Genomic DNA, 11,878 nt, shown 5'->3' on the forward strand with positions numbered 1-11,878 from the left:
TATGTATTATATAATTAATAATTAATAATTAAATATTTAATGTAATATTGTTGGTAAGTACTAGAAAATGAAAATGGAAAAGGAAAAATAACTTCTAATCGTTTTCTATTTCCTTTACAAAAACCATTTTCATTGTTTTTTTTTTCGTTTTCGTTTTCATTTTCAAAACATTTGCTAAATAAAACGCGATTTGTAGACCGTTTTCATTTCGTACCTCTTAAGACGTGCAGAAACGTTTTAAAAAATAACCAAAAAGCACGTTCTAAACGCACTCATCATTTTTGTTTCTAGCGGTTATCTTTTCTTGTCAAAATTTCTATTTTCCCAAAATAATATGATACTTTTCATTCATGAAATAACCAATTTATTTTTCCATTGACAAAATAAGTAGACATGTAGTTTACTTTCTTGTTTTCCCTCTCCCTGAAGTATCATTTACGATTGACAAAGAAAAAAGAACAAAAAAAAAAAAAAAGAAATGTCGTTTGCGGTGTTATAGTCCAAGGAAATCAAGAAATGTCACAACAAAACTTATGAATTGTTCCCAATGAGTTTGCAACTGACATCAAATCAACTAGTTAATGGATAATAATCAAGCTCGATCATGATCGTATCATTAACCAACTGAGGCCCTTCTACACAAGTGTACAAAAAACAATGCAAAACCAGCAGACTTCAACACAATAGATGAGGGGATTCCATATTTTCCCTTCCCAAACAACCCCCTCACAAAAGGCCAAAAGCACAACACCGTCCAAACACTTGACAAAAACTCCCCCAAACCAACCTCGTCATGTTGTCCAAACAAGCTCAACGTCAAGGCTGCCAAGTGCACAAACAGAAAGGTTGTGCCTGCTATGAACATGGGCGACTCGTCGAAAGTAAACCTACCGACATTTTTAGAAGTGCCATCCTTGTGATTACTGTGTTCATCACTAGAATTATCAGATTGGTCTTTTTGTGTGACTTCAAAAACAACGTCGGAAATCCCTACAAGCTTAAATAGGAAGCTGAAGACTCCGAATACCGTCGCAGTAGCTGAGGTTATCTTAGCCGTTCGCACGTTGTTCCACCACGCGCGAACTGAGAATCCGCATCGGAGAAAAAAGCACAACTGCTGCAAGTTTTGGAAGAGAAATCTAGCAACAAGAATTAGCATAGCCGGTTCATGAGCCTGCAGCCATGCAAATCCACACGTTTCAGATATGACTACTAGGTGTATGGTTTACTGTGAATGAAATTGAAGTAAAAAAAAAAAAAGTACCTAACCATGATGGGAAAACCGTTTACTACAAAGAGGAAATTCGTGCCCCCTTAACTTGCTATATTTTTGTGTAACTAGGTCATTAATATTCTTGATAAACCGGCGTTTATATATAGATGTAGGAAGATCTGTTTGGGAAGTAAGAAGCCCCTTTGACATCTCTTCATCTGCAAAGAATTCTCGATGTGAAAACACAGAGACAAAGGGCTGATCTTTGAATAGGAAAAAGAGTGGATCTGCAGGGTCCCAAATGAATTGGCTTATTCGAAAAAAGCCTTGTTCTTTGGAAGATCTATCTCGTGTCTGGTACTGCAGACACGAGATAGACAAAGGGAAGAAAATTAGGGTATAAATTTTATGAGGGGCTTAAGAAATGACAAATTTTTATGCTCTCACACAAAGGTGGAATGCATTTCTCTAGATTTTATAATATAAAAACTCAGCCGGCATTGGATATACATTTTTTTTTTTTTAATGAGAACATTAGATATATATACTTCTACATCTTAGCCAAAGTTATTGGAAAGGTTAAGGAATATATTAAGCAGAACTGCATGTGGTATATGGCTAGCACATATATAGTTCTAACTTCTATACATAGTAAAAAAACTAAGCCATAACATGAATTGTTTTAGCATCTTTTAGAACATTAAAAAAATATTATAACATTATGTTTTAAGCTAACAAAACCTCTTCAGATAAAAAAAAAACCTAGGAAAACCTCTGATCATTTTTAATTTTAAAGTACCTTCAAAAACATGAACACATGTTATACATGTGACACATAATAAGAAAATGAGAATTTCTAGCATAATATATGCCCTTTCTAATTACAAGTACGTATTATTATTTTAATCATTAGATTAAATTTTCAATAGCTTGATTTGTGATTGCATCAGACCGTTGAAACTTTAATCTAATAGTCAAAACCGCGTAGTAAAAAAAATATCAAGTAAAATTTTGACCAAAGAGATGTACCTTGGGTAAGAAATTTGCGTTGGTGATGATACAGTAGGCCGCTAAGAGACTGTAAAACATATCAAACATGGCGCCTAGGGGACTAGTGAGGACCCACGTGTACGCCAAGCTCTGCCTGAACTCAAGCTTAGCATTTAAGGTGGTCACAATTGGGCTATTCTTACTAAACATGGCTTGGAGCAGGCCCGTGGCCCACCTCTTCCTTTGGATCAAGCACGCAGGCCCACTTGTGGGTGCTGTCCCAAGGAAGCCCGGTGGGCTTGGCATGCACGAAACAGATCGCAAGCCCTCGCCATGGATCCTCATTCCAGTCAGGACATCTTCTGTTATCGACCCGTAACCCCACCCTACCTGAAATCGGCTTACCAATAAATATTCCAAAATTTTCCGTACAATTGCGAAAAAAAAAATTAAAGGCACTTTACAGGAACACTACCAGTTTTAGACTCAATTGACATATATGTTAGAAAACATAAACTTTTACAAAAAATATATAAAAATCATGAAATCTATATAAATGAAAAACTATAAAATTCTCATAAAATTTAAAGATACTGAATCAAATGCACAAAAATACAAACATAATTTTACTTAGTACATAAAACTTAAATGATGCTATTGTGATATATATTGTAATAGTTTTAATACACACAACAAAAGTCAATCCAACTTTAAAAATTATGACATATTGCAATAAATATCTCAAAAATTACATAATATGTTATCAAAATCTAATAATTTTAGATTTCCGTCATATTTATTATTTTTAAAAATATATTCTGGTAGAATATCAAAACATTGCTATCAGAATACACGCAAGGGATGTCCAGCTACAAAAATATGGTGTAAATTAATACAAAAAAAAAAAAAAAAAGAGTTCTCGAACCTTTGTTCCCCAAACCGTATCATGCTCATAGTCACAACGGGTGGCCTGGGAGGACAATTGAGCAGCAATTGAAATATCTTGTACTGGACTAATATCGTCCTTCAAAATTTGAGTCACAGAATTTATGAACTCTATGGAATTTCCGAATGATTCTTTCAGTAGTACTTTCTCATCATCCTCTTTTCCTAGAGAATGAAAAATGAAAGAGTAGAGAGGAAGATAGAATGAACAATCTAATATAATAATAATAATAATAATAATAATAATAATAATAATAATAATAATAATAATAATAATAATGAAGAATGGCATTAACATACATACACACACAGAGAAGCCACGTATAATGCTCCATTATATTCCTATTGTGGTGAAAATAAAATAAAATCTTGAGTACTTTCTCTTTTGGAGAGAAAAGAAAAGGAAAGAAACCTTGAAAATCTGCATTGTCTAAAGAGAAACCATAAATGAGTTTACGTCTGTGAAAGCAATTAGTTCCTGCATAAAGAGGTCCTTGAATCCCTGCCATTCCATGCCCAATAACCTGCATAATAAACACATGTACGCCCCGTTGGTTTTATTAGTTCGAATCACAACTCAAGTGCTTATTATAGTGTTTTTTCTAATAAAAAATTTAAATTTAACTTTTTTTATTATTGTGTTTTTTCCTAGATGAATTTACTTTTTTCTCTCAAATTCTCAACTCGAGTAAGTGAAACGAATGAGATGGTAAAAAACATGTCCAAAAGTAGTGAGAATATAAAGATTTTGAATTACGTTGGGAACTTGGTTTTTAACTTATGTGTAGGTTTTCAATTAGAGTAAAAATATACTCACTTCAAACGCAGCAACCATTTGGGTTCCAAATGGGTCATCTTTCAACTGATTGTAGATGACTTGAGGAAACTGGACAAATGCACATTCTTGAGGTTTGAGGCCTAGGAAAGAGCTCATCGCTTGATGAACTATTTTCGGATTGTTCACAAACATGTCACAGTCCACGTTCAACAAGAAAGGAGCATTTGTCATCACTCCGGAAACTCTGGTCTACAATTAATTAATTCCCTCTAGAAATCAGAACGAGTTAAGAAGAAAAAAAATATTGAGACACTAATGATGTTAACATGGCAACAAATAAAAAGTGAGTCTTATTGGAAAATTTTTATGTGGACTTTTATAATCATAATAATTCACTCTAATACGATTAAAGTACGTTATGAATAACTTTGTTAACGTGAATTTATTTATACATATATGTCAAATATTAATCCATAATGGGATGGACATTAGTTTTTGTTCACTAACTTGAGACATATGGGCTCCCTTTCTCATAAATGTTTTAATAAGCTTATTAGATCAAATAACCTATCCGCACAATTAAAATAAGCCCAATATAGCACAATTAATATGTGAGCTTAAGGGGAGCTTGTTTATATTGGTGTGTGGGGCTTAAATCTCTAATAGTGGCTAATGCTTGTAATAGTGTGATAGAGGGAGAGAAGGAGGAGAGTTCATTTGAACCCTTAGCTCTAGTGACGTTCTAACGGCCCACTAATGCTACCACGAAGTAACTCACTTGCAAATGCTTCAGTTCTCAATTGGTTAAATCTTTAGTTTCAATAATTGGTATCAGAGCCTCCAATTTAAGTTTTGAAACGGTGCATTTTAGATTTCTTCGAGGGAATTGAAACCCATTTTTCAAATCCCCAAAAATTGCTCTAATATTTTGTTTCCGAGCATGTATGTTATGAATATATATGGTGGGTGATTTTTCCTTGATAGAATCGTGTTGTTTTGATGGTGTTTCGGTTCAGATTTTCAAACTCTGTCCATGGCCGTCCTAAGATATAGAACTCGAATCAAGGTTGCTTATTGGCTTGATTTCAGTTATTTTTTGTCTTGTGGATTGTGAAAACGGACTATATACCATGAATTTTGTGTTTATTGTGCATTGGAATGGCTGAAAAACCATGTTTTTGAAGGTCTGAAATGGCCGAAATGAGATTTTATTATCACTAAAATTTTGATTATTTTTAGGCCATTTGATGTTATGAATCAAAAGAGGATGAAGTTCTGAGAAAAACTCATTTTGAATCATTGAAAATGGTGTAACAACCAAGAAGAAGAAATATGAATAAAAGACACAATAGAAAATTAATTTCTTTGTATTAGATAATTTTCTTCGATATCTCAATACACCTAATATTCTCTCTTATATAGGATGAGAGATTCATAAAATATTTGAATACATTGAACCTAATAAATACTAACACACCAATCAAATAGTTGGCTCCTAAATTAATGTCATAATCTCGTATTTCCACAATTTTGCAGTTACCTATATCCATCATAGATATTTTCCAATTCTGATTTATTTTTTAATATGTGATTATTGATATTCCAACCCGTACATTCCACCGCCCTTAGAACAGCCTTGTCCTCAAGGCTGGAAATCTGGAAAATCATCTTGTAATTGATAGAGATTTCATACTGCTTCCTTGGTTCAAAAAATTGGTCATTATATGATGATAGTGCCCAAAAATCAATTGTTGTAGAACTTTTAACATTTCCTGTCATGAGTTATTGTGTTACGGAGCTCTCCTACAAAATTTTAATTTTTTTTTTTGGAAAAAGGTTTTATGATACATAATACTCTTTACATGAATGCACGTGAGCTATTATAAAATATTTTTATTTAAATATTTATTTATTTTAATGATTTTCATATATTTTATAGGCAATTTTATTCTCACTATTTTGAGACATAAAATTTTGGGGCATCTTTATTATTTCATATTATATGGTCATATTTTATTTGTTCTCCCACATAATTTGATATTCCGATAAATAAAATTTAAACATATAATAATATGGTTTTTTGTTAAAATTTAGAAATGCTCATTTTGTATTTAATGTTTTAATGCCTAATTATTTGTATAGACATACATAGTTTCTTTTGTGTTAAAGTGAGAATGAAAATTTTCTTAAAAGCTTGAGCTATAAGTTTATCCATTCTTTATTTATTATTGTTGTCATTATTATTTGATATCTTGTTTTATGTGAGTATTATGTTTTTTTTATGCAGTTAAATTAGGAGAAAATTAGAAATATTTGTTTATTGACTAGCATAATCACTAAACTCACATACTATTATCAAACAATAAATGAAAATAGTAGGAAATAGGTCAATATGAAAAGCTTAAGAAAGTATATAGGCCAGCTTTTAGTTATAAAAATTAATAGGCCATAACTTGTCAAGTTATAGTTCATAACCAGATAAGTTATGGACAAACTTGTTAAGTTGTGGTTCATAGCCAGACAAGTTATGGACAAAAACCGAGAATAACTTGTCAAGTTATGGTTCATAACCAGACAAGTTATGGACGAAAACAGTAATTTAGCCTATTTATTAACTTATGTAAATTATTGGTCTATTAATTTTAATTCATTTCAAGTCTTGACCTATTTCCCTCTTTCTCCCAACAATAAATTGTGAGAATATATGGATAAACTTAATTTGTTGATTATGTTGCGAAAGTTCATACGGGTAATAAAATTATCTTGCCGATAATTTTTTTACTTGGTAGGACGGTTGAATCTTGTTGAAGCTTAAGCTTGTTATCTATATTCATGTTTTTTGTTATTCGATTATTATTTGACATTTTGTATTATATGAGCACTGTTGTTACTGATTATGCAGTCCAAGTGGGAGAATATTAAATATTACATATGGACTTTTATAATCACTAAACTCATATTATAGTCAAATAATATATTGGAGTGTTAAGGATAAATGTATGTATTTACCATATTGCTAAGATCCATACGGACAATTAAATTATCTTGTCGATAATTAATTGTTAGGTAGGATGCTTAGACTGGTGAAGGAAGTTTGTTGAATGTCATGAACCGCATAATCTTTACTACCCTGTCGGGGGTGGATTGATGCATTTGGTTGTGATGTTTGATGAATTATCCTTACATGCGAAAGAGTTATATTCTTGCTCAGTGAGCTCTAGCACATAATGATCATATAGTTTAAGATAATTGAAAATGCTAAGTAAAGGGCAAATCGCATAATCTTGTTTTTACATGCTTCTTGTTGGTTGCCCCATATTATTTTTTTAGCCTTGAGCAATTCTTATATCTCTGCTATTTTGACGCTAAATGGGACAAGTCATTATATATGGTATGAATCTCTCATGATAATTTGTTAATGTTGAAATGGACATAGTCTTGAGAGTGGATATGTTTTCTAGCTCCACTAATATGTTGAGAAACTCTATGACGAGTGAGAGTGTATGGAAATATTGAGGCGGTAGTACCTAATTTTGGATGAGACAGTCACTGAAATTAGCTTTATGGAAAATGTTGTTAATAAATGCATGTGTGGAAGATCAGTGGGAGCAGTTACATATTTCTATTTTTTATGTTGGTGACAATTTGCTCATGCTTAATGATTCTGACTTGTTGGTTGAAACGATAAGTATGTTGCCTGGCCACTTTAGTATGTGAATCTTGAAAAGGCCTCTTATGTTCTAAGCATGCAGATTCTCCTTAACAAGATTAAGATTAAGTGGACGTTTGGTTCATGGATTCAGATTCATGATTCAGAACTATTCTCGTTTTACGTGTGTTTTTTATGAGAGAAAAATACTATAGAAAACCATAAATCATGATTCAGAATCATGGACGAATACAGGAAACAAACATTCTATAAGCGATTCTGTTTTTTATGTTGGTGACAACTGGCTCGCGCTTAATGATTCTAACTTGTTGGTTGAGAAGATATAAATATGTTGTCTAGCTACTTTGGTATGAGAATCTTGAAAAAACCTCTTATATTCAAAGCATGCAGATTCTTCGTAAAAAGATTAAGTGCATTTTTTAGTTGTCTCATAGAACTTATATTCCTCATATTTTTTGAATAGATTTAGTATGTATTCTTATTCTTCCGAATAAGCAATGTTTGTTAAGGTGACAAACTCTCGATGGTATAATATCCTTATGTTAACCCACTTATACATGCTTCAATTCTTAATTAGTTCAATGTTTAGTTTCTAACAAGTCTCATTTATGAATTCTGTTCTATGGGATCTACTTATTTTTAGTATTAATGCCGGTACTCTATAGCATCGTTCTTAAAAGAAAATATTGCAACTTTAAACACGTAATTGGCTAAGAAGTGGTCTCACCAGAACGTTCATTGCACCGGCCTTGTAGTGATGTGGACAATTTGGACTCTTCTCTCTGCAAACATAAATTAGATGAGGCACTCCTTCTGGAACTCTTTCCTTGTTCTCCCATATGACCTTTTGGGGAAAAAAAATTCAAATTGAATGCTTCTGTTTCTTTTCAGAGATTGTCGAGAAATATCAGCCATACAAATATTCTTTCAAAATAGGAAGATTTGTACACACCGATCAGTATATAATCAACTTTTTTTTTCCAGCGGTAAAAGAGAATAAATTAATGTACGAATGGTTCTATATGCACTCTCTTTTTTACATTTCACACATTCTTTTAAAAACACATTTTATATAATTTTAAAGGAACTAAATTTATTTTTTACACACCCTTATTATTCTAAAATTTCTTTTAATTATTTTTATGAAATAATTAATTTTTGTCCACTTCAAATTTCTTTTCACATCCACCATTATAGTTTAGTTTGTTATTTAAGTACTACTTCTCTATCTCTTCATATCTTTTTTATTTTTATTTTTTTTGTTGATGTTTTGGGTGTGAATCCTTTTTTCAAACAAAAAGAAAAAAAATAAATAGAAGATAAAACGAGAAAAAAATCAATCCAACTTTATTAAAGCAAAGCGAAATAAAAAACAAAACCAAATGATTAGTCTTTACAAAAAAAAAAAAATCAGTGAAAAATATAAACATGAAATGAAAAAGACAAAATAAAAATCATCATACAACTAATAGCAAACAAAATTTAACATTATATCAATGTAATTTTTTAGAATACTTATTGAAAAGTGAAAATTAGAATTTTTTAATTTTAAAATAATAATAGTTTATAATTTAGAATATAACATGTGGGATGTGTGAAGAGAGATAAAAACTATAAAATTAGTTTCTTTTTTTAATTAAATTCAATTACACAATTAAATATGCTATAATTGTCATTTCTTGTCATTCAATGTGAGGATCTTTTTGTCATAAGAAAATTTAAGGTAGAGAGAGATATGGAGAGTAAAAAAAAATGTGTGAATAAAACTACCCTTAATATACTCATGTGGTAAGAAAGAATAAATTAATGCACTCACGTTGAAAATTATTATTATATTATTATTAATTGTTATTCTTATTATTATTCATGTTGTTGTTGTTGTTGTTATTATTATTATTGACAAAGATAGATTTCATTCTTTAATTTTTATATTTTATATATTTTTTAACAGTTTTGCATTAATTCACTATTGTGTGAGGGTTGTCGTCAATTTTTATTTAATTGACGACAGGGAAATGGTATTATGGGTCGTTTTCAAATGGTTATTTGTCAACAATCTAGTCTAGATAGAGGATCCACACTTAGATACTATGACATGGATGGTGTATAGTACTTTATGGTAAAATGCTTACATCGTTGTGAAATGCTATTGTGAAATGCTTACATCGTTTTCAAATGGTTATTTGTTGTGAAATGCTTACATCGTTCATTGATCCTCAGTCTAATGTAAGGTCAGCAATTATTAAGGATAGAAAGTAGACAATTTTTAACTTACGATATCAATTCCAAATTAAAAATTCCAACAATGCGATTGTTGCATCTTAGTCATATAAACTACCATTGATATAAAATGGTGACATGATGGTTCTTTGTTTTTTAGGAGTGGGGTCTAGAAGATATGGTAAGGCAATAATATTTCCTAAAATTTCTTCTTTTATGAATAATGCTAAAAACACAATTCTAATTTTAATTTTTGTGTACTAATTGATGTGTCGTGTGAGTTATCATTTTTATATTAATGCGTGTTTAAAAAAATTATCATGTCAACTGATAAAAGATTAAATCTACTAATAAAAAGATGATAACTCGCATGCCACATTAATTGATATATAAGAGTTAAGATTTGAGTAAGTGTTTATAACATTAAATCCAATGTTTTTGGTTATACTAAAAGAAACAAAACAAAATAAATAATAATTTAAAAAGCTGCTAAACCTTGATTATATTGGGGTGGTCACTTTTATTTGTATTTGCGAAAGCAGCATACTCTCCAGAACATACAATCTTGAGTGTTCCCTTGGTTGCTTCTTCAATTTTTTGTCTTAGCTTTTCATACTCTTCCTGTAAAGTGAAAAAATGATCCATTGTTGACAACGATGATACAACAACAAACAGTTTAATTAGAGCATCCACAATACAATATCGAATTGATGAGCTAATGTTAAAACTTACATTTAAGTGAAAAAAGTCGCACTTCAATACAATGTTGTTTAATTTTTATGCTGAACTTGTAACATACCATACTTCCTAGTAAATTTCTCACAAATTAGTATTGCAAATGTCATATTTTTTAATGACAAATATAGTAATGACATTAGTATTTGCATTAAAGATGATCTTACTTCACTTTTAATTCCAATACAATATTTTGTCGTTTTTGCATTTGTATATGGAACCTAACACCAAACTATATAACAAGTATGCTCATGACTATTCAATGCTTATTTGCCACGGAAAAAAAAAAAAAAAAAAACCATGCTAATGACTATTTGGTATAACTAGGTAGTAAAAGTCTATTCATTCATGCATTTTATATCGTCACAAATGACAAACTCACAAATCAAATAGTATACATTTAAATATTCTCGTTTACAATACAACACAAATAGATGGATATATATATATATATATATATATATATAAAGGAAGAAAAAGTGGAATAAAACAGCAATATTATCTATTACCTTCATCCGTCTCCATTCAGGATGGAATTCGGGTGACTTCTTATCATCATCACTAGGCGGAAAAGAATCATCCCTGGAGAAGTATCTAAAAGGTGCTCTGACTTGAACATCGTACTTCTTACAAAAAGGAACCCAAAGGCGAGCAAATTTGAAGGCTTCAATGAGAGAGTAGAGGATGATTGGAGAGCATCCATCGTCCGACACGTAGCAAGCCAGCTTATGAGCCGGATAATCGACGGCCATAAGCGACAGCACGGTGTTTACCGTCACGATTGGAGACTCAAGCACCACATCCGCCGTCGTCACGAACAGGTCCACAGCTGGAAGCTCCGCGGCATCCCTGTCCGACATATATATATTTGATTATTATTATTATTTTTTAAAAAATTACCGTTAGCTACACCTCTAATCACAATATTAATTATATTACTATCATAAAAAAAATGCAGTGCGTGCGTTTGTGAAAGTATATGTATGCAAATTTAGTAGTTTCAAAAAACATTGAGTACGAAAAACTTTTTCTAATGTATCTGTATACGTATGTAGAGACCTTTGCAAGAGGATTTCTGGGTATGTTTTGAACTCGGCAGGCGTCCAGAAGGTGGTGAGAGAGAGAGAGAATTCGAGGGCGAACCAGAACTCGCATACGAAGGCGAGGACCCAGGTGAAGCCATGGTTTTTGTTGAAGGAAAGGAGGCGATAAACGAGGATAGAGATAAGCAAGAGTAAGATTGTGAGATCAATGGCTCTGTTTAGTTTGTTAACTTTAATGGGGATTTTCTGACAAAGAGGAGAAGAAACTGTGTTGGCCATCTTGA

General features: G+C 31.5%; 1 protein-coding gene across 2 annotated transcripts; it reads right to left on the reverse strand.

The window, feature by feature from the left end:
* Window positions 1-489: 489 nt before the first annotated feature.
* LOC21395159 (cellulose synthase-like protein H1) lies at window positions 490-11,878 on the reverse strand. 2 transcript variants are annotated; one of them, XM_010091166.2, is made up of 9 exons: window positions 11,611-11,878; window positions 11,061-11,400; window positions 10,312-10,437; window positions 8,324-8,440; window positions 3,966-4,175; window positions 3,561-3,672; window positions 3,129-3,313; window positions 2,243-2,593; window positions 490-1,174 (listed from the first exon to the last, which is right to left on the reverse strand). In XM_010091166.2, the coding sequence occupies exons 1-9, from the start codon at window positions 11,871-11,873 to the stop codon at window positions 617-619; spliced, it is 2,262 nt and encodes a 753-aa protein (XP_010089468.1). In that variant the 5' UTR covers window positions 11,874-11,878; the 3' UTR covers window positions 490-616. The 2 variants fall into 2 exon arrangements, with proteins under 2 accessions (XP_010089468.1, XP_024033061.1); XM_024177293.1 differs by lacking the exon at window positions 3,966-4,175.

The sequence above is a fragment of the Morus notabilis genome, unplaced genomic scaffold (assembly GCF_000414095.1).
Source record: "Morus notabilis unplaced genomic scaffold, ASM41409v2 Scaffold801, whole genome shotgun sequence".
Taxonomy (NCBI): Eukaryota; Viridiplantae; Streptophyta; class Magnoliopsida; order Rosales; family Moraceae; genus Morus; species Morus notabilis.

What these genes read in the sequence shown, in the direction of transcription:
- LOC21395159 (XM_010091166.2), bottom strand. Translation starts at nt 11,873, where the DNA reads ATGGCCAACACAGTTTCTTCTCCTCTTTGTCAGAAAATCCCCATTAAA. An exon ending in CCAGAAATCCTCTTGCAAAG is followed by an intron (nt 11,401 to 11,610) that starts GTCTCTACATAC and finishes TATGTCGGACAG; the next exon opens with GGATGCCGCGGAGCTTCCAG. An exon ending in ACGCAAATTTCTTACCCAAG is followed by an intron (nt 1,175 to 2,242) that starts GTACATCTCTTT and finishes GCATGGCTGCAG; the next exon opens with GCTCATGAACCGGCTATGCT.